The sequence below is a fragment of the Vidua macroura genome, chromosome 18 (assembly GCF_024509145.1).
Source record: "Vidua macroura isolate BioBank_ID:100142 chromosome 18, ASM2450914v1, whole genome shotgun sequence".
In the NCBI taxonomy this organism is placed as follows: Eukaryota; Metazoa; Chordata; class Aves; order Passeriformes; family Viduidae; genus Vidua; species Vidua macroura.
The window spans coordinates 1,773,714-1,797,704 of NC_071588.1; the positions used below are offsets into that span (position 1 = coordinate 1,773,714).

Consider the following 23,991-nt stretch of genomic DNA (forward strand, 5'->3'; position numbering starts at 1 on the left):
CTCTGCTTACCCCATCACCGCTCCAACAGTTACATATTCAGCTTTCTTTCTGGAATAAGTGCAAATTTGCTTTGATTCTATGACATTTCATCACTTAATACATTTATAGCATGTCAAGGGAAAACTTGACTGAATTCACAATGCTGTACTGATTGAGTTCCTAATAGGAACAGCTGTCAGAAGGACTGGTAAGGATAAATTTCAAAATTACATTTCCTAGTTGGCAGAGGGCTTTGTGCACTTTCTGCACCTATGTACAGAACTTTCTGGCACACAGAGATGGACAGCCCCTCTCTTCCCAGTTTCCATCAGCCCATGGCATGGCAGCTGCTGCAGCCACACCAGTGCATGCACAAAATCTTTTTTTTTCCAGAGTCCTGCACTTGAGTCTCAGAGTTGTGGAGTCAGGAAAAGCTTTGCTGGAGACTCATGAACAAGCTGTGGGAGAGGAGTGAGAGATCAGTTGAGGAGAATCCACCAAAATGTCCCCCAAGTACAAACTACCCAAGCACAGAGCGGAGAACACAAGAGGCAGCAGAGCTGGAGGTCAGCATCTACCTTGGCTGAAAATGGGGAAAGATGACACAGAAAACCAACTCAATTCAAGTTTAGCCCATGGCCAGTTTAGCCAATTCAAGTTTAGCCTCAGAGCTTCCTGCCCCTCTCAATCTCTACCTATGAATGGAAAAAACATCTGGGCAGTTTTGCTCTGCTCCTGATCCCTCCTCGAAATCTTCACATTTGTTTAGAAAGGTCTTCAAAATGCAGCTTCCAAGGGAACCCGAGCATTTCCAAACTCCTCTCCCTCTTTGCAGAGACCTGCAAGGCCCTGAAGTGACCTACCTTGAGCACTCATGACCCTGTTTTAATTAGGCAAAGAGGGGGGAGAGAAAATAGTGTTTATCAATACTTGAAACCAACCAGTTTCAAAAAAATATTTAAAGCTCTTCTGATTGTTAGATAAGCAGCTTCTGCAAAGAGATTGCAAACGTTGCAATTGTTTTGCCATACGGTCGCCAGCAGCTGGAAGCTCTGAGATGCCCCTTTCAATCAGAAATTTTCCATTTCAAATACATTTGGCTGTTTGTTCGTAGTGAGAAATGCTTCCCATTACAAGAGCTTTCAGAAGACCACAAGGAGTGAAGCACAGGTGGCTTTTCTTGAAGTGGGGGCAAAGCACAGCTTTCTGTAAACACTCCCTTTGATCAGTAAATAAGTAAGAAAAGGTGCTGTGCCACACTTTCTGCACTGCTATTAGGCAGCTGAGAGGCTCCTGCCAGACCAGACAAAGCCTTCAGTCAGTCCCACAGAATATTCCCAAACAAATGAAAAGAACAGGGGGAGGAATTCACTTTAAAGTGCATTCATTGTACTTTCCTTTTCATTAAATATAATAATATGCAACAGCTCCTTGTGGTGTTGAATGGACAATACTCTTCACTCTTTTTCCATGCCAGCACTTCAACCACTTGTACTTACATTCTTCCACCTAATCATTACCTCGCTGTTGTTAAAATCCATCATGCACTAGGGGCCAAATTTTGAGGTCCCCACTCAAACCCTCACTTAAATGAGCTCTTAGGAGGATTTTTGCATGATTAAGCATCACAGTTTTTTTTTTTTTTTCCCTGATTTTTGAATAAAGAACACAAGAATTTGCCTTGATCATTACCATAATGCTTTCATGTTTTCCACAATGCCACTCAAAAGCCTAAAAATATGGCATAGAAGCCCTGCAGGGAATTAATGCAAAGTGTCTGCATTTGCACCAGGAACCAATTGCTGAAAGAAAAAAAAGGATATCTGAAATAAACCTGGAGGATGCATTAGCAGAAGCACTTGTGAGCAACTTGCCCTTTAAAGTACGCATGGGACAAATTCATCTCGAGAGTCACTTCAAAGAGAATGGTCTGTAATCAAAATTAATCACAATTAATTTGGCCCTAGGTTCCTGCCACAGAGAGCAGCTCCTGCAGTCAGCGCTGCGGGCAGCGATGGCAGGGCTCACATCCACAGCGTCCACCTCTGCTGATATTGCCAATTCTGCTCTGCTGGTGCCATCCTCAAATGCTGCAACAGGATTCAGGCCAAATTTGCTTATCAGCTCTGAGCCATGAGGCCAGCCAGCAGTATGTGCTGAATGGTGCTCTTTTGGAGGATGTCATCTTTCTATTTATATTACCTAATTCTTCTCCTCCAGCTCCCCGTGGCAAACCAACAGTTGAAATCAGCCAGTAGAAGCTAATAGGGTTATGTAAGTGTCCATTTGCTGTACATATGCTCTCCCCCCTAAGGCAATCACACGAGAGAGGTGCACCTTCCATTTTTGATGTCTAAGCACATCAGAGTTTTGGAGATGTTTCAGGCAGTGTCTCCACCCTTGCTGGAGGAGCTGAGCAAGAAGCAAGCAGCAGAGAACTGTCACGGGGGCAGACCCAGAGCCAGACAAGAGACACTTCTGGGCTGGACACGGATCCTTGCCTGCCCATGGAACACAGCCTCACTGAAGCAGGCAAAGTCAGCTCCACCTGTGACCCCTCTCAAGGCATTGATGAGTAGACACAACCCTTGAACTTCTTGCCTAGGCTTAATCCCTTGCTCTGCCAGCACACAAGCAAAACATTTCCTTGATATGGAAAGATGCAGCTTCCCCGCCTCTTGACCCCTCTCAGTCACTACCATCTGTTTCAAAGTAAACTCGGTTTATGGACCTGGATAATTCTTTTGTTCCAAAAATATTTAACTTACACGTAAAAGAAACAATATTAATCCCTGTGATCCATTAATTATCCTACTCTTCACCCCAAGGTATGTAAAAATGGCACAGGCCCTATAATTTGAGGGACTGTTGGCACTGAATCTCTTGCTCTCTGGAAGTATCCAGGGTTTAAAATCTCATGAAAACTCTCTAGGAAAGCTGAACTCCTTAACACCAATTTAGCGTTAAAAATATGACATGAAGTTTAAAGTAGGCATTTTAATTATGTATATTCACATTTTTTTCTTTGCTATTCTACCCTGAAACTTTGTCAGAATAGAGCTCACCAATATACAGCACCAAGGTTTTACCCACAATCAGAATCTGTAAATTCGGCTCCTCCAAGTGTTCAGTCACGTGAAGGCAAAACTGATTCCTGCTGCCCCTTCTCCTATCTTGAATGTATATTTCGGGAGGTGTATCTTCCCAGAATATAGCAGTATCACTTCAAAAACACCCCAAGTTTTTGCATGTAAATTCCCCTGACACGTATCCAAGGTAAGTGAAATTCAGCAAGAGCCACTGGAAATGCTGGATTTTCTTCCACAGAGCGCCTGCTCCCTCCTGCCAGCAGATGGGCTCTGCTGAACCCAAAGAAGATGATCCCAGCCTGTGTCAGGCTACAACACGGCAGAAAAAGAAGGAGCCATCACAGCAAATGAGGAATGTGTCATTTTCCCCACCTTTTCTTGGATGGTGAGGCAGAAGCACAAGGAAAACAAGCAAACCACTCACGACCACAGCAAGAATAGCACCAAAGTCCCCAAGCACAGGACACGCTACATACTTGTAGTAACAAAAAATATATCTGTCACTGCATGTCACACGAGCTCATTCAAACTAAAAATTTATCACTTGCTTCGGACTCCAGCCAGGTGACAGCAAATATATCACGGAGCTGTCAACAATCTGCTAATCTGGGCTGTGAAGTGTAGGAATACAAGAAGCTTAAAAATATACTGCTCCTTCAGAAACCATAAATTTTGCTGGCTCTTTCTCACATACCACTGGGTAATAGGTCTGCTCCAGCTCCTTCACTCCCACCTCCTGCAGTTAAACAGTTTCATTTTGCATGTCTATTTAGAGAGTGGCAATCAGCCACACGAGGCAATCACCCATGGGTATAACTCCAAAGCAACACAGACCCTCTCTGGCTCTGTGACTGAGAAGAATTACCAGTGGCAGATTTAAACGCAAAGCTGGTACAGAAATCCCAGGACAGACACAAGTAGATTTTCAGAGACATCTGGAATAACATTCCTGCCCATCTGGAGACCTGAGCTGTCGTGCTCTTTGGAACAGAGAAGAAAGCAAACAGAAGAGAAGGAAGACCTTTCCTCATCCATCTGAAACCAAACCACGTGTCTAGGCTGTACCTTTTTGGAGACAGTGCAGAGGATGGCACAGTCCCATGAGTGAACACTCAAGGATTTCAGCTTCTCCTAGCTTCTATATTAGAGAAAAATTCAAACTGAGGTGGGGGAAGGAGCTCTGATTACAAACACAGGAGAAGTTTCAAAGACTACTCCACAAATAACAGCTTGTGACATTTCACACTGGGCGCAATTCTGGGAGACTACAAACAAAAGCAAATTTCATTGTTGTCCAAGTCATGATGCTTCATGGGCAGCAAGCTCACCAAGGTCTCTGTTATCCTGCTTAGCCTAAACACTCCTGCCCCTCCAGCCCTGTGACCTGGCCTGGCTGGAGAAGGCAGTTTGCCTCACTGTTCTTTGTGAAAATTCACCTCTTTAGCTGCATTTCTCTTATGCCAAACGCCTTGGTGCGCCTGCCATTCTTCATTTCCTCCTCCGGCCACAAACTTCAATTTTCTCTCCTCAGCTCTTAAACAGCGCGTAATTACAACTAATTATCGATCACTGAGGGATTACTAGATGACAAATCCAATTTCCACACTGTTATCAAGCATGACTGACTGGGGTCCAGAGAGGATGAAAGGTACCTGTGCTGAGGAGAACCCTGCGGGTGTCGGAGCTGGGCAGGACCGGCGTTGTCACTGTCACCAGCACTAAACCCACCGGGCTGCAGTGGCACCTGAGGGCCCGTGTGTTTAGGGACCTGTTACACAAGACTCCATCAATCTGACCAAGTGACAGTCCTCACCCCAAAGAGGTTTACAAGCCTGCAAAAGCTGAGCCTTTTACATCTGTAAATGTATTCAGTTTGGCTGCGTTTGTGCCACTTTTGCATTCCATCTCTGCAAATATCCTCCCAAGCAAGCGAGCTGGCAGCGATGTTCAGAGAAACAGCTCGTTTCAGGGCAAAAAACGCCACTCCATTTTCCTCAAAGCAAATTTTAAATTTGCGTGCTTTGGTGCACCTGCTGGTCTCAACAAATCACGAAGGGAAGGGGAGCACTGTGCAACCCCGGAATGCAGCTCACACGCAGCCCAGTAATGGCATTTGTGAGCTGCAGCAGGCCAGCTCCCCAGAAATCAGGAGTTTGCTGCCACATGCTCTGGGTTGTACAATAGAGGCACTGTGCACACAGAGCGTTTAAGAAAAAAAAAAAAAAAAAAAAAAAAGAATTAAAAAGAGAAATCTGAGAGAAAAATACATGCTGCTGCTCAAACATCATTGAACGGAGTAAAAAAGCAATGTTTTAATAAGAAGTCACATGATGAATTGTTTCCCAGTTGTACTTCAATGGAGTTATTCACATAATTCAAGCAGACACAAATCCCAGTGTGAAAATATCTGTGCTCTTGTAGCCCAGTGGCAGCCCTTCCAGCATGACTTACAACAAAAGGCTGAAAAAGTCCGCTCCCCTGGTACACACAAATTGGTTTATTATTAGAGCTCATCCAGCACCATTATTTTCTGACAGTAAATGTGTTTTTAACAGAACTGAAATTGCTGTGAAGAACATTTTTCTTGCAAATGTTTAACTTTTCTTTGGGGAAAAACCACATTTTTGTTTCACGTCTGTTTAACATTAAGATACATTTCCCTTTACATTCTGTTCCAAAGGAAGCACGACACAATTTAGAAAATGCTGCACTAAATCTTCCTGGCTCCTAGAAGAAAAAAAAAAAAAAAAAAACAAAAAACTGAGAATGAACCTTACATAAAGAAAGATTTAAAGTACCTTACTAAGGACTTTATTCATTAAAAAAGACTCAAGTCTATTCTGCTTCTTGTCTATGGAAGTGAAATACGATTTTATTAAATGAAACCCTTAATATGTTTGCTAGGACTCTGTCAGGCTGAACATTAACTACGTTTCCATTGTTTTTCAAGTCCGAAAAAGAAAGTTGCTCTGCAAAGAGACAACCTCACTTCAGACCAGCAGGGAAATTTGCTTTATGAAGCGCATTTAGAATATCCAGCTCACACGGGGCAAGGTACATTCATAAGGAGAAAATGCAACAGCTCTCAGAAATCATTTAGGGAAGGGAGGGGAGGAAAAAAATTAATAAACCACAGTAGAAGCATTTCAGTTTGGGGCAGGAGATTGCAGATGTGAGCCCCGAGCCGGGGCGCGCCCCAGGGCGTGCGGCCAGCCCTGCCCTCCTCACTCGGAGACAATGCCCGGGGCAGCCCTGCCGGCTCTCTGCCCTTTGCGGGGCTTGCACGCACGGAACAGTTCCTAAACGTGCCCCCATGGAGGCATTTTTTTGGGGGGAGGGGATGCTTTGAGTCCTTTCCGGGGATCGCAGCCCACGCTCGCCTCCCAGCCGGGCACCGCAGCCCCAGCGCGGCGCGTCCTTCCCGGAGCGCTTCCCCGGCCGGCGGCGCCTCCCCGGGCTCCCTGCTCCAGACACAAGCCCGCTCTGCCCTCTCCTGGCCTGCGCTCGGATCCCAGCTCCCATCCTTTGAGTCCTGGCCTCAGAGGATGGAGGGACGCGGCGGGGCCGCCGACAGCCGGGGCGGGCATCCCCCCTTGGGGGGCACCCGCAGGATGGCACCTCCCTGCCCACCGACAATTCCCCGCCCTTGGGAACTCTCTGGACCATCTGCCCTGGTAACAGACCCAAGGGACAAAGCGGGAGCTTTTTTTTTCTCACTGGAAAATAACACTTTGAGGGTAGGAGAGGCATTGCCTTGCTCCTTTTGGAAAGCATCTGCTCTTTGAGGTGTATCACTGGAACATGAGCAATAAAAACAGTGATTTGTAAAATGAAAGCAATGACAGACGTTTCTTGTACAAACACTGTGAGACATTACAGATAAAGTAACATTACATAAATAGGCAAAGCATTAGAACTATTATCACCAACAACAGCACAGGGGACGCAGCAGTTTAGCAAAGGAAGTGAAAAATAGCGGATGTGATTTAAGAGGCAGAGAAAATCTGAGCTGGCAAGTTGTAATTACTGCAGCTGAAAGCCAGCCAGGATCCTGGTTGACTGCCTCCAGGCTTGGGAAATGCGACCCAGAATCTTTAAATGACCAAATAATTGGGACCTGCGTTTCGTGTCCCCAGTGAGACACAGCCATTGATGTGGCCACGCCAGGGTAGAGTTCCAGGAGAGCCACAACCACCGTCCTGCCTGGCACTCCTGACTGCAGATCCTACAACCAAATATTGACCTGAACCAGATCTGCTCTGCAAGGTCATTTTTCTTCCCACAGTGGTACAGCTGCAGGGCTTTTTCAACCATTCTTCAGCTTCAGCAGCCTGTAAGCATCTAATGTCTAGTCAAAGGACATCATTCATCCATTTTATGGTTCCCAGAATGCAAAGATATCTACCCAATTTCCTAAGAAACATTAATATTAAAGGATGGCTCTCTCAGCCCAAATCATGCAAGCTGAACAAAGTTCTCCTGACGTTTCATGACAAGGTGATTAATAATACCAAGAAGAAGAATGAAATGATACCAGATTATAAACTATTGTAAATCTTTCAGTCATCCCAGGAATAATGAATGTAGATTTCTTAGGAGAGCAGTACAGATTTAAACAGAATCATTTCAGTTTCCTTGTCAATCAAGAGGCTATTTATGTAATACCAGAAAGAGACAATGAACTCACGTAATCTTAAAAGGAGAGTGTAGCACATGTCTTTAAAAACAAAGGATTCCAAAGACCATCCTAAGGTGGAATTTCCAAAATTGTTAAAGAAAATGTTGCACCTTAACCATTATTTGTGATCACTGACCTTCCCTTCTCCAAGCAAGAGCCACAATGAGGAGAATGCAGCTGGACTTAAAATGCCTAAGCTGACATGACCAACCTTCTTCAAACACTTAATTTAAGGGTATGGTCAAAACTGTTCTGGCCTAAGAATCCACTGGACCAAAATGCCCCAACCTTCTTTGACGTGGGTTTTGGAGTCAAGCAAAATGCAAAGGCAAACTCTCACAAGTTGTTCTACAAATGCTGTTAAATTTTCAACCCCCACCCCGAGACAAAGTTTATGGCCTCACTCTGCTTTTGGCTGCACGGGGAACCCGGTGCCCTCTGACCCCTTGAGGCAGTCTGTCCTAGACATTACCTCAACACAATAATTAATAAGTAATAATACTGAATTTGAGCTCGTGGAATTTGCTCAGGCTAAATGTTCCAAAGAAAAATGAATAATGCATGCAGAAGAGATTCATCTGGGGGGAAAAAAAATGTAACTTCAGTTAGAAATAAAGCCCTGGTTGCCTTGGCAAAGAGGATTTAATTGCTGTAATCGCTACATCTCACATAAGGTCGCTGTTTGAGGGAGTCCACAGTACTGCTATTCATTCTGTGGCTGCTCTATGGCAAATAAAGGACTACTGGTCCCTAGAGCATCAGGGGAATAATTCTGAAAAGGTTTAAATTATTTTTAAAGGGTTATTAGCTTTGGCAAATGAGTCAAAAGTCATCTCAGCTGAGGAGCATAGGTACTTACATCACATTATGGAGATGACAGCAGGAAATGCCACAATTAAGAGTGTTCTACTGGTGTTACTGTGTGTCATTAAAAACAGAGCTCCAAACACGACCGTTCCCTCTCCATCTGTGTCCTGCCCACCCACCCACTCGGGGTTGCCACTGTCCCCAACAAATTTCCCAGAGAAACATGAAGCCAGGACACTGGCACACACACGTGTGCCTTCACACAACCAAATTCAAATCGTTTTACTGGCACGAATCCTAAGGAACTCTACGGAAGTCAATTAAATCCCCCCTCTTTTCTGGGTAACACTGAGAAGACTCTGGCCAGGCAAATTAAATTAGAGATGGGCCAGAGCCAAATTCCCAGATCCAAAACTACCCAAAACTCACAATGCATTTGGATCCAGGTCCAGATTCTCACAGTCTGCTACTGCTTCTCCCTCACCCTCTGCTACCTCCCAGGACAAACTTCTCACACTGTCCCCAAGCATCACTTGGTGCATTTTATCACCATCCTCCACCAGGGATCTGCATCAAAATGCTCATCTGTGTGCTCCCTGTGGCTGCCTGGCACATTTCTTGCCCAGACCCTCATTAACTTGAGCAGATGCTTAGAAAGCTCATGAACAAGGCATTGCCTATCCCACACTTCTGCTTCTCTGCCTTTCCCACTTGCTGTCCTCTAGGCCCAGCACAATTAGAGATGGGGATTTAGTGCAAATGCATTTGAGGGCTCCTTCATTAATACCACAAAAGGTTGGGCCACACAATGAGGAAAAAAAGGAACTGAGAAAGTTTGCTTGGCAGGAGATTTTTCAGAAGGATGTAGTGTGGGGACAGGAAGGACATTTTGGTCTTGGTGAGCCATTTAAAGGAAATCATGGTGGGGCAGAGGGAGGGTGACAGGTTTGCCCCACAAACATGGGGCTGCTTGAGCATGGCTACCCCAAGAGCACCCTCCTGGGGGGATACCCCTGGAAATACTGCTGCTCAGAACAATTCCTCCTCTGCTGGGAATACCCACAGCATCTCCCTGGGGACCCTGATGAGAACAGACTTGAGAGACACTTCCCTTTTATTTGGTTGCCTGTAACCCCCAAGAGAGGGTGAAGCACTGCTGCACCCAGGGCACTGACAGCCAGCACTGCTTGGGGCAGGGGGGCAGACCGAAGGCTGGGGGGAGAGGAGAGGAGAGCCAGAGCACTCAGGAGCAGCTCCCTGGGCTCTGGAAAGCTCAAGAATCACAGAATCACAGAGTCATGAGGTTGGAAGAGACCTCTAAGATCATCCAGTCCAACCCGTGCCCCAACACCTCAACTGGACTGTAGCACCAAGTGCCACGTCCAGTCTTTTTTTAAACACACCCAGAGATGGTGACTCCACCACCTCCCTGGGAAGACAATTCCAGTGCTTTATTATTCTTTCAGTGAATTTTTTTTTCCTAATATCCAACCTGTACCTTCCCTGCCGTAGCTTGAGGCTGTGTCCTCTTGTTCTGTCAGTGCTGCCTGGTGAAAGAGAGCAACCCCACCTGTCTGCACCTCCCTTCAGGGAGTTGTGGAGAGCAATGAGCTCACCTCTGATCCTCCCCTTCTCCAGGCTAAACAACCACAGCTCCTCCAAACATTGCTCACAGGGTTTGTGTTCCCAGCCCCTCTCCAGCCTCGTTGCCTCCTCTGGATGCGCTCAAGCATCTCAGTGTCCTTCCCAAACTGAGGGGCCAGAACTGGACACAGCAGAAGAGCCCCTGCCGTGGTGGCCCTGTGTCACTCAGCACTGGCCCCGTGGCAGGGGCTCTGGGGGCTCTGCCAGCCCGAGGCTCCCCCGTCCTGGCACGGCCGCGCTGCCGCTGCCCACGCGGCGCTCCAGGGCTGCCAGGGAATGGTGCAAGGAGTGAAATAGCTTTAACTGAAAGCACCATTTGCTGTGCCTCAGAATGGCAGGCTCATTTGTCACTGTTTTCTTCTCCTGCAGCTCTTTAGATTCATCTGGGATCCAATAACTTTGTTAATATGATTTCTTTCATAACCTGGCCGAGTACAGCATCCAAGGCAGACGTGGCAGCTATTTGAAGCATTAAATACCTCACACAGCACAGCTCCCTGCTCTGCCTTGTCCAAAACCATTTCTTTTGAGACTTTTATTGACATAAATTGCATGGGGAGCAGGAGCAGCACCCAAAACAAGAAGATATGTTGACAATTTTCTTGCAGTATTTGGTTTCCTGCTCTTTCTGAGAGTCCTTTCTCCCCAAAGCTGTCAGCAAACTATCACAGTGGCCTTCTTCTATCAGAGCATGCAAAAACTCATGGGTAAACACAAGGACAAAAGCAACTCTCTGTTGCATCGGGGGAACATGAAGAAATTGAGATCAATGTGCTCACTCAAAGCAATACTTCATCAGCTTCACGGGAGAGTAATCTGGTTTTTACCAGGATAAAATGACAGCAATACATGGCCTAAAACATCTCAGGAAAAAAGGAAATTTCAAAGTAGTGGCATTTTTCTACTTTTAATACTATTCATTACTCTGAATGTAATGAATAGAAGGAGAAGTAACTGCATCAACGACCGAATCGCTGTTGTGTCTGACTTGTTTAAACAAGACTGTGATTTACTGCACTGGCAGCTAATGAAGAGCTGTACAAGAAGCTGATCAATGCCATCATTGTCTGGCAGCACAAAGCAGGGACTACTCAGCATATTGTCCAAAACAAAGGCTCCCCCCAAGCTCCCCGCCAGGGACTTGTTTATGAGGGCACACGGTTTGCAGAGAGCCACAGTGTGCCCCAAACTTGAAGTGATCAAAGACAGGAACCTTTGCTGACCCGTGTTTCCAACCTGAGTACAAGGTAAAAAATGAAAGAAATGGATGAAGAAAAGGTAGACAGCTGTAAGACAAACATTAAATTGCCCTTTGTGATACTGTGAATTTAAGCAGTTTTGTCACCCCAAGGCAGCTTTGTGTTCATTAACGGAGGTAACTCAGCTCAGAGCTGGCTGCTCACAGGCAAAGTTCAGCTCCTAATTCCATCTTCTGTGGTTTCCCTTCCCATTTCAGAGCTGCACCAACACTACTCACAGCAAAGGTAAGACAGGATAGCCGCCAGCAAAAGCAAGTTCTGCAGAAGAGCAGTGGCAATGCCCTGGGCTGGCTGCAGAGGCTGAACCTTTGGGGCCCTGTGATGCAGCTCCTCACCCAAAGGGATCCCCAACCCCGTCCCAGGCAGGCTCAGCACCACGGGAAGGTGAAGCACAGCCTGTCCCTCGCTCAGTGCAGCCAGGCAGTGCTGACAGTGCTCTGCACATCCACACCAGGCCCTGCAGCAAGCACCGAGCTCTGCAGGAGCTGCCTGCAGTTCATTAGCAGGAGCTGTCATGTCAAAGCTTTTGGAGATGGGGTTCAGCCTACAACAAGCTTGTAGAACCCGAACCATTTAGAAATGTAAAATCTCTTTCCATTACCATCAACAAGGCAGGGTTTGTGTCAAGTCACGTGGTGCATTGGCACCTTCCAGATCTATGGGAAGTGCTGCTCACATCCTCTCCCTTTGCAGAGCACAGCAATGCCTGCTGACATTGGCAGACAGGAGCTTGCCAGGGCTCCTCTCACAATCCTTATTTGTCAAAGGAGCTGATGTGTCAAACAAGATGCAGAGCCACCAGTGACACACAGCACCACTGTGGGTATTCTCAGTTGACTCAGAGAGAAAAAGAGAAAGATTTTTGCCAGGCTAAGCCTGGGAAAAAGTCTGAAAAGAATGTAAACAATCTATTCTCTTGCTTTCCATTCATATTGTTTATAGATCTGTTCTGCCACACTGACCTAAGCCCAGTGTACCAATCAGGTGAAATGGTTTTACTTTAAGACCAATGAAATTAATGTTCACAATGTTCTCCATAAAACAGAGAAGTACTTTTGAATAAAGATCATTCTTTACCTTCTGAGGATGGAATCTCTTCATTCCCATCCCTGCCTCAACAGCACAAACCCACTTGCAGAGCAGCCATGAGACACCTGCTTGTGCACCAAACAACTCAGAACAAACACAACTACCTCTCTTTTTTCCTAATTTATGGTTCCGGATATGAGATACAGCAAATTAATTTGCATGACATTGCCACATCCCCACTGCTCACAGGTGCAGATGAATGAGATAGCTGAGGTGCTGGAATTCAGGGCTTGAATGGAAGGAGAAGTAGGCTTTCAAGGCAAACCAAACACCTTTTCCAGTGGGAAGTGGATCCTTGTTTCATTCCAGCTGTACTCAGTGTTCTAACACACACATGAAATATTCCCAAACCACCAAAATGAAAAAGAACTGGCACGCTCTTCACCTCCTCAGTGAAAAACACTGGTGGAATACACACACAGGCTAAATATTTGTAATTCATCTGATTCTGCATTTTGATCCACCCTCCCCTCCAACTCTTACAAACATTTCCCCACTCCCATGATTGAAGAGAACATCCCTGAGCCCAGGCTGGGGAGGCCAAGGGAGGGAGCAGACAGTGGGAACACCTGCCACAGCCACCAGGACCCTGGCCCCATCCTCCTTCCCCTTCCTACAGCACAGGAGCCTGGCTTGTGCACAAAGCAGCACGTCCAGGACCCCTTTTGCAGGGCAACAGACATTTCCATCAGGAAACATCTCAATTAAAACCCTGCTTTATCACCACGAGGCTGCAATCCCATCTGGAAGCGTTTTCCAAGCCAATATCCAACAATTCCCAGGGCTTCTCTCTGCCACTGGAGCTGCTGCTCTGCCTTGCAGTGATCATGGACAGCTGATTATTGCAGCACATTGTTGACCTTTATCTAAAATTCCATTAAAAAGCTTTATTGACTGTAGTCTTGCAGGCTCTTTCAGGATTCACTGGGTCGTTTATTCCCTGTCGGAGATCCAACACTTTCTAAGCTTTTAGAATTGCTCGAGCTCTAAGGAGAAGTTATTATTTTTTGTCATTTTGAACTGGTTTTAAGACTGTATGAGGGGGTGGCTTCTTTTCTTCTCCCTCTCCAGGGTGGCTAGGGCAGAGGAGGTTATCTTGAGGCACGTGAGGAGGAGGGAGAAGCTGCCAGAGTGGCACAATGATTTCCAGGTTGGGAAATCATGAAGGGTATGGATGCAGCAGAGCCATGGACTGCCAGCAGCTCCCAGGGAAAAAAAAAAACCTTTTTCCCTTCAGCCAAGAGAGATTCAGGTCTAAGTACTTCATACAGCATCCTTGTGAAATTTGTGACTCCGTATCACCATGTCAGGTTTTCATCAGCTACAGCCAATGTTTCTGGGCCACAAGCCCGTCTCAAACAGAAATAAGAAAAAATAAAAGGATCTTTCAACCTTTCCTGAAAGAGAATTTATAGAAATGGTTCATTCAAGCCAAAAAAACCATTCTGGTGACAGCTCCCCCAGGCCTCATAGGAGTGTCCTTTCCCTTTCAGTAACAAAAATAAAAGAAAATAGCGGGAGGAATATGCAATATAGGCATCAAATGAAGCAGAGGAGCTCTGGGGAAAAAAAAATAGTGTGAATCTGTCTTGGAGGAATATGAAATAGTGCTTAAGTACACGGGGACTGAAGTAAGGTTGCTCAGACATATCTGGCATTTCCAGACTTAGCAGTGCTTGATATTTTTATTAACATTACGTATCACTATTTCATATTTACATTTAGTTCCATGCACATTCAGAGAGGAAAGACATACCAAAAATTTCAACATTTCCTCCTGGATTTATTAAAAGTTTGGACTAAAAACCAAATTATTCCCGAGCCACCAGTAATGGTTCATTTCTGTGATTATTTCTAAATCTGAACCAGCATTTCAGCTTTCAGAAGAGTATTTTTTTCCTTTCTCAACACTTTGATTTCTGCTGAATGTTCATGCTGAAATGATGTTTCAGTGCATCATTTCTTTCTCTCCCCAGTAACAATCCCAGTGGCAGTGCTTTCCCATTCCCAGCAGCTTGCTTAGGAGCGATGGAGGCCACGTGGAGCCTCCTCCTCACAGGCAGCCAGGCTGCATTCCCCACAGTCTGTACTCTCATTTTCTATGCATTTCCGGATCCAAAACCTTCTGTTTTCTTTCCCTTGTTTGCTCTTGGCAGCTATTGGCAGGAGACATCCTCTTAATGATCTTTTTCTGGCCTTCTAGACGACTGCTCAGACTTCTCCAGATCTTTCATTATTAACACAGAAGCCTTGTAAGTCACTTTTAATGGTCTGTGCAATTTTTATTCCTTAGCAGGAGACATCACCTCCTCCATATGGATATATGTTTATTAATATAAATCCTCAATATCATTTTGCCTAGTGAGAATAATCAGGAAGGGTCTCCTGGCACGTGTTACACCTTGTGCTGGTTCATGCCCCAATCCAAAGGCAATCTTTGTCCTGCTCTGCGTGGAGCAGGGCAGGGAGCAGAGGATAATCCTTCTCCTGGATTATCGAGGGACAGGGAGGTCCCTGAGCAGGGTCCTGCCATCCCCCTGCAGCCACAGCTCCACATCCTGCTGCTTCCACTTCCCTTCCCAGGCATTCAGTACCTGCTCTCAGCCCCTCGCCGTTGTTCCTGGAATTTCTCCAATCTCCAGCTCCATTCTGACCAGGCACAAAAGAAGGATGGCTCCTTGCTGCTGGGGAGTGTGAAGAATGCCAACAGACCCACGTTTTGTGTGTGACAATTTGCTGTTAATGCTCAGCTTTCAGGAGCAGCACATCCTCACTGACAGTTCAGATGGGGAGACTTGGAAAACAGGCCAAAAATCCATTGTTTGCTCCTAAAGAGAGTGTTCTCATTTCTTTCCTATAACCAAGGGGCAATTGTCCATTTATTTCATTAAACGTTCTCCTGCTGTACAAATTGACTCCCATTTTTCTTTTAAATACATCCTCTGAGTCTCAAGATGGAGTTAAATAATAACAAACACCACAGAAGAAATAGAAGCCATTCCCAGTGCTATTAGATGAGATTTCTGTTCTTCCAGTTAAGCAGGAATTGTTTTCTCCTGTCTCTTTTATAACTCCTCCATGTATCAGGAGACTTCTTCTGTTTAGCAATTAGCACTAAAGTTGCTGTTACTCCTTCTGTAGTCACGATTTCCATCTTTTCTTTTCTCATTTACTACATTTCATGTAAGTTTGTCAGTCAAGAAGGAAACAGACATGGTCCAGCACATCAAAGGACAAAAAGTGCCTGAAAATTTGTGACACTGAAGTATGTACGAGTCCTGCTGGAATCTCAAAGCTGTCCTTCATTTTTACCTTTTTTTTTTTTTTTTTTTCAACAAGGTGGCCCATAAAAGAGTTTAATCATGGCAACACAGCCCATTTCACCTACCTTTACAGTTAAACTATGCTTAGTGACAAGCCACCAAACATAATGGGCAAAATTTATCTTCCCAGATGGTGAATTCTGCAGTACAGATCAGACCAGCAAGGCCACAAATTAATCTCCAGTGTCACAAGCATTTCATCACACGCATGTATAGATCATCTGTCAACAAAGGCAGCAACGTGAGTGGCAGGCACAGCAAAGGCACTGAATGCACCCAAATCCTGCCCCTTGACACATCTGTGTCCTCCACTGACACCAGGCCACGCTGGCTGCGTTCCAGCAGGACAAGAAACAACAGATTTTATTTCAAACACAGCACCACTAGAGCTCCAACTCCACCTGAAATGCAAGCCATTGAACCAAAATAACCAAGAGTGAGCTCAAGCCAAGCAAAAGCAGTTTGGGCTGATGGAAGGGGCTGGAAGTGATGGCTGGAGCTTACAAACAAGCTGCAGTGTCACCCTGTAAGTGACAGGACTGGGAGGATCTCACCAGGGGCTGTCTCTCAGCACAGCACATTGCTGAATCAAGGCACTGCTTCCAACTCCTTTTCAGTTCCCAAGCTTGGTTAAGAATCACAGATTTCACCAAAACAAAAAAGAATCAGCTCCCATATGAGAATTGAAGTCAGTTCTGCTAGGAAAAATCCAGCATAAAATAAAATGCTATGCAACACAGCATGAAACAGTAAAGAGGTGCATAAAATTGAGCATATCTGCTCCTTTGCATCCTGTCAGAGCTCAAGGCTGTGCTGAGAATGACTTGGGTTTGATCTATCCTCCCATATGAGCCAGACCCTCCTACACTTACAACAGATATGATTAAAAACTACCAGTTACATTAGGAAAAAAATATATTTCCCAAGGCAAACATTCACTTCAATGTATTTTTTCTGGCTATAACACACAGAAATTCTATGTATATAAGAACCTTCTGGGTTTTCACAGACATTAACATTGAGCAGAAAAACAGGGAAAGCTGGGGAGGGAAACTGCATAAATTAGATGTAGGCACTGTAGTGCTTGTATTTCCCTCAGCATCATTCCTTGCCTTCCATGTAAACTTCAGCTGAAAATCTCTCCATGGAGCCAACAGATATCATTCAAAATGATCATAGCAACAGTTGCAGGTACTCTTCCCATTCTGAAGGGCAGGTGAACCACCATCAGAATTGCACTCTGCCTCTCAGCATTCAACTGAAGGGTAAATAAAAATACTTCCAGTTTCTCTGATGAAAAGCACAATGCAAGCAAAGCCAAATAAAAGCCCAGACAGGCTAGACTACAGAGAGCCAACAGTGAATTTTCCAAGGAAATATTTCTGGGCACGTAAAACATGCTGATTTATTGTACCAGCAACATTTCCTGGACATGAACAGATTCCATACACTTTTCAGAGAAGGAAATCCCCATGGAAACCTGCCTTCCCAGCAGCTCAGGAGCACTGAGATGGACATTCCACATGTTGGGAGAACACCTGGCAGCTGGGGCCATGCAAATCCCGTGGGCTGTGGGACAAGGTGAGGTCTCAGCAGTAGCCAGGCTCTTGTGGGTCATCCTGGGGCTCTCCAGGATTTCTGCTCGCTCAATTTCTGCTTCCCTGAAATCCCAGGCCAGTCACTTGCTCAGTGCTTCCAGGACCTATTTTGCTTTTGAAAGACAGCATTTCAAAAGTGTCTCCACAAGAAGTTTTTGGTTATTTCCTGGCCAGCAGAAATATCATTTGTTACGAGGTAAATGCTATTTTAGAAATTCCAGTGGAAAGAAAACATCCTCGTCTTAGGTTGTCTCTAATACCTAGGGAATTTTATCTGTGGTGTGGGGAAGAGAACAAAACCCTGAGAATTAAGAGCTGATGTTAAATCCTTGCAGAGCCTTAGGCAAATTCTATAATCTCTCTGCTATAGCACTGAGGATCAGTACACGCCTGCTGAAACCCGACTGCTCCGTGAGGCCAGGCCATCCCCTGACGGTGGATGCTGGCCAAATCCATATTTAACAAATTAAAAACAGTAAATCCACGGAAGAGCACGAAGAAGTTGTGTTTAAAGGAAGCCCCTCCCTGACCTAAACCTTTTAAAGTTTGGTTAAACCCCATTATATTTCTCACGCGTTTCCCCCCCGTCAGCAGCGCTGTGCTGTGAATCCCTCGTCCCTATTCAGGCAGCAATCTGTAAGTTTATTAATATTCATGTGCTACTTCACAAATGCTGAATGATCTGAAAGTGCTGCATAAGGTTTGCTGTCTGTTTTCTCAACATCTGTCCCCAAAGTGCACTTGTGTCACGTTCTGCTCCCATCCTCCTCGGATCAAGAAGTTGGAAGTAAGGCACGAATCTGCCCTGAGGTTTCCTTGCACGGGCTGCAGCTCCTCCTTTCCCGAGCGTCTCGCATCCTTACAGCAGATGACACTTTCCAATTACCTTTTTGCCCTTCTATTCCCCCAGTCTGGCTCACATTTCTCTCTGAATTTGGTCCCTGTGCAGCTCTGAACCCAGAGTCTGACAGCGAAGGACATAACAGATACTCAGCACTAACCCTCGGGGTGGTTAGAAATGCCTGAATTCTCTTATTACAGGCAGATTCACGAGGAAAGGTCAACAGAGATTCCCCAAACTGGAAACAAAAATGGGCCACGAAACTTAGCAGTCAAAAGCTTTAAGAGGCAGGATGGGACGATCTTATAGGAAAACTGAAGACAACTTGCAAAGTTTAGCCCCAAATCCTGGCTCTGCCAGAGGATTCCTCCACAGGCTGAGCTCATTTTCTCACCTCTACACAATGCAGCAAGAGTTCTCTCACCACGTTTGACCTGTGCAGGATGCAGCCCGTGCATTTTGGAAAGATGATGATGATCAAGTCAATAAAAACAGAGGGAACTTCACCAAAGAAACAGAAAACCCTCCTGCAAACTCTTTAGCAAAATACGTCGCAGCAGTTACCCTGGCTGACTTACAGAGGCAGAATTTAAGAGGCAGAATTATGCCTAGAAGCAAACAGAATTAAAACAAAAAGTAATCAAACAAAAATTTATAGCCCATATTTTAAAATCAATGCCCATGGTCCAAAAAGTGTCATCCACACAGATAATTCAAGACTATCTATGGTTTTCCCCTGTTGAAGAGGAAATGCAGAAGTTCTCTCAAGAAAACACTAAATATAACTGAAGATTTACACCCAGCATTGATTTGCCCCTATTTATTTTGCATACAACAGTTAAAAAACTTTCTTACCTTAATACAAACTGGTCTGCAAGCGAGTAATCAGCCAGGAAAACATGGAAGGTCACAATGTCACCCTCTCTGACCGGGCTGAGTGGTAATTGAATAATGATATTTTCATCCACCCTCAGCGAAGACTGCTTTAATTTGTCTTGATTTGGGTAAACAACGATGCTACCAATCCTCTCCATAGCTGACAAAGCTTGGTGTTCATTCCCTTCACCTGCATGGATATTGTTTTCCCATTTTGCATCCTCTGGAGAACATTCCCCATCCACTGTATAAATCTTATAGAAGAGCTCCACAGTAATCCCTTCCAGGGAGGCTGTTTCCTCTGAAACCAGGGGTGGAGGGGAGCTGAACCAGCTGGGAGACAATTCCAGCTCCACAACACATAATCCGAGGTGGCCTGTCAATCTGCAGCTGGCCACCACTTCCCTAGACTCCAGGAAAGCAAACATCTTCACACAAGGCAGCATCTCCTCAGAGTCGAAGTCATCCCAGTCCTTCCCCGCAATATAGAACAAGGTTTGTATTTTAGGTTTGTTGGAATAGATGGAGCTGTTGATTATGTGGGATTTTAATTTCCAATTAAAAGTGAATTTATTTGTGAAACCAAAAGATGCAGAAGTCAGCATGAGGTCCAAGGGAACGGGCTGTTCAACAGAAAAGGGTCCATACGTGGCATTTAGCACAGGTGGCTGTTTGGCTTTGTATATAAAGAATGAATCCACCCTGGACTGCAAACTGGAGTTCCTCATGATATCCTGGTTGGCCTCCTTGAGGAAGAAGAAAGTGTCAGCATTGGAGACGTGAGGGCTCGCAGGGAGATACGTTGGCAGGTTTGAGAATCTCTGGATGCTGTCCATGATCCCTCCTCGGCTCTCCACCACTGCGGGCCAAAGAGAAAAGGAAACAGAAAGAAACTCAAATGTTTGCTTAGCATGGCCCTCAGCTGCTGACAAAAGCAATGGATTACAGGAGATCAATACTGCTGGCCACAAGTACGGAACAATCTGACCCAGGTACCGTGGAATAACACTTTTGATCAAAGCTCAGGCTGGAAACAGTGCAGCAGCTGTACAGCTCCCTTTCCACCTTCCCCAGGCTGTTATCTGCTTGAAAGCCATTAATCAAGTACTGGGTGCCACCAGGAGAGGATTGATTGGCCAGATCCCAAACTAACTTCCCAAACTTTTTACTGGCAGTCTATTTTTTTTTTTTTCTTTTATCATCAGATCAAACTTTCAGCTTCTCCTCACCCTTCTTTCGATGTGCCAAAGAAACTGGCATATTGAATATTAGTAGCAGTAAAACAGAACAGTTTAAGCAGTAAAAAACTGAACATTTCCTTTCATCTACCATCACTAGCACACAGAGCAATGGGGGTTGAACATCTGCATCACTCCCAATCCATTCTGCCAGGTCAGCAGCTTGGAATTTAGTGAGAACCTGATAAAAGCTTCATGTTCTTGAAACCAAAACTTTTCACAATAAAATATATGGGTTTGATAGGGATGGATTTAGAGGCAAGAGTGAACTTGAGAGAAGGAGAAATCCTTTACACACAGAAGGTTCTCAGACACTTAGAAGGATTTTTTGGTTTAATTCCTGAGGAGAATAAAACACATTTGGAAACCACAAAAGTTTCTCTACAACACAATGGTCAATCCTCCAGCCAGCACTGAGCGATTTTTCCCAGGAAAGAAAAGATTCCAGAGGGAGGGAGGGATCAAACAGATATCTTTGGTTTGGGCTGATCTCTAATTAATAGTGAGATATATTCAGTCTGGGCTGTGATCCTACCAGAAACAGTGGCTCTTTCAAACTAACAATTCCTAGGCTCCAACAAAAAAAGCCGGTGAATCCGAGCTCCTGGGACTGCCTCAGAGGAAACAAACAGAAACCCAAGGAATTAAAATGCAGCAGTTCCATAATGCACAGAGATAACAAAGGCACAATGACAGAGCCTAAGGTCAGAGCTCTCATTGTCTCTCTGAAGCTGAGTGGTGATTTCACTGTTTGTCAGGGCTGGGCAGAGCAGATACACAACACACAAACAATTACACCTGCTCAAGCCAGATGACTCAGATACTTGCAGCCACGATTTAGCAGAGATAAAAGCTCTAATATTTAAGCCATTTTTTTTCAGGTTGTGTATTTTTAAAGCCTACATTTATCAAAGACAGATTCTAGGGCAAATCCCATCCATTTGACTTTGCTCCACTCTTGTTCCCAGTTGAAATTCTGGTCATTTGTTTTTCGATAGTTTGATATTATCTACACTTGTTTAAAAGCCTCTCATTTCACCACTTTTGCCTTTACTTTCGCTGTATATTTACTTGTGTCACGGCGATTTTTTCAGCCATTGGAATATTCTTTGTGGGAATGAATAAACATGCAAAAATATACAAAAGCAGCCAAAAAAAAAAAAAAATTCTCAGCAGGAAACACTCTGCCAATGATCTCCTGTCTCACCACTGCACCTGGGGATCAGGTCAGGGTTTCCTCTCAGCTTAACAAATGCAGCCCCAGCCAGGTGTCCCCTGCCTTGCTCCCATCACAAACATCAGCCCAGCTCTGGAACACACCAGCACAGCCCACGGTGAAATGCAGAAACCCAGATGATGAGAAACTGGCAGTGGCATCACACATGGGACATCCACTTTTCTAGTCAGGAAAACTGACCTTGGTCCTTCCCTGGCACATCTGCCATCCCCATGTGGATGATGGGCAGCGGGTTCTCTCCCTCCCCAGGCAGAAAGGCACCAAGGCACGTTTTAGCAGCCCCATTTCTGCTCTGTGGTTTATTAAGCACATTATTACTGGGCACTTTGACACGTTCTGCCATCGTGCAGCTTCCCAACTCAGGAGCAGAAAGTGAACTTTGATCCTGGGAAAGCTGAGGCAGAAGAGACAGAAGGGTATTTTTTCTTTGCTAAAATTCAAATGCGGACGAGTCCCTTTCTGGATTAATTGTAAATAAATTGAACTGCATTTGAAAGCAATACTTTTGAGGAGTCGCATTTAACCTAAAAACTTTACAGCTGTACAGATAAGCAGCCAAGCAGACAAGCAAGGAGCCAGAGCAGCAGAGAGCACCCTCTGATTTCTGGAGCAAGAGGTAAAATCTCCTCCCAAGGCACACCAGGTTGCAGAGGAGATTTAAACACTGACGTAGTTACAAACCAAAAACAAGACAAGGCTTAAATGCATTTGTGTTTACATTACAGGACTCCCACACACGCTTTATGTAGATATTTTATCTCTCTCAAGCAGTGATTTACAGGAAGTTTAAAAGGGATGTTTTTCCCTTTCCTCCATTTCATTACAGCAGCAACTTTTCAGTGCCTCTGCTCAGAGCTGGCACGAGCACTAGGATATCATCCCGCTGTAACTCAAACAAAATGAGATACAAATTTTGTCTGAAGGCTTATATGGGAAGCCATAAACATCAGTAGACAGGGCTGGGCTTTGTCCTAGAACCAGCCTGCAACAAAATATGATATCTGAATTTAGCAGCATTTTATGATGCTGTAGGAAGATCTAAAAAGAAATACTTCATACAGTGGCAGGCCAACACCCCACCTTTTTAATTCAGCACATCAGCACCACAGCATCAATCTCCTTGCAGCAACAATCAGAAACCAGAAACATTTGGAGCTTTCTGGTGTGCAATAATGCCATGAAAAAATCACCTGCTCCTTTAATAAGCACTCCAGCAAGATGAAAGAGGGCAGAACATTAGACCAGAACGTGGGTTAATTCTAATTAGGTACCAAAAGAGAGCAAGAGCTGAGGAAACGTAAATGGGGACCAAATGATCTTCCCCAGAGCCCAGTGCTTTCTCAGACAGAGCAGTCAGGTTTGCTCAGACTGCTGGGGCACTGGGGGTGTTGAGGGGAGATGTGTGGAAATAACACACTGTTGGATGTGAATTGAGATATTTAGTTGGAATTTTGGGAAACTTTTCCCTTGTGACAGATTCTCTGCAGGTGCTTTGCCCCTTTTAAGATGCTTATTTGGATTAAGGAACTACTGACCCCTACAGCAACAGGTCAGCTTTTAAAACATCATCACTGCAATTTTATGCTTAAAATCCTTCCCTCCAGAGTTGGGCAATATCCTCACAGCCCAGCTCATCCTGCAAACTCAGAGTACAGCTGGAAAGAAAATACCTGTGTGATGTTTCTGAGGCACAGAGAGGGAGGAAAGCAGCAGGCACAGAGCACGCAGTGCTGAGCATCAGACATGTCCCTTCCTGGTCCACACCCTGCCCAGCTCAGACCTCAAAAGAAGCTTCTGTTCTGTTCTCTTGACCATTTTTTATCTAACCATGAAATTATCCACCATTTTTGGTTTTAATCTCACTTGTCCCTGGACTGCCACCACAAAAAGCAGCACAGGACTAAAAGAGAAGCAAAGCCACAGCTGCAGGACAGACTGTGCAACAAAAATCTGCCATTCGTGGAACTCAAGATTTCATGGAATCTCTCACTGAATTTCTTAGATTTCATACTTTTTAATAAGAAATAAAACAAGTATCCTGCTGGAAGATAGTGGTGGCAGTGGCAGGTCAGTGTTAGAAACAATGCTATTTGAAAGATGTAGTAAGAGGAAAGTCTTTTAAAACCATCATTTTGTAGCTAAAAAGGAAAATAGCTCCTGATGGAACATAAATCCAAATTTCACATCTAAATCTTCTCTCTGTTTTAGCAAACTATTTAACAGGAGCCAAGTCTTCCATAAGCCATCAGTAATTCTGAAGCCGAAGGTGCAAGGAACAACAACTGTTTAAAATTGCAACTCTTTGAAAACAAACAAGAAGCCAATCCTGCAC

The 23,991-nt window shown here is 44.9% G+C and overlaps 1 protein-coding gene across 1 annotated transcript in view; it reads right to left on the minus strand.

Annotated features, from left to right (window-relative positions):
* TMEM132B (transmembrane protein 132B) overlaps nt 1–23,991 on the minus strand; it is a 229,659-nt gene that overhangs the window by 148,247 nt on the left and 57,421 nt on the right. Inside the window, exon 2 of the mRNA XM_053993808.1 lies at nt 19,164–20,043. Within this exon, the coding sequence (XP_053849783.1) occupies nt 19,164–20,043 (880 nt within the window). The remainder of the gene's footprint in view (nt 1–19,163; nt 20,044–23,991) is intronic.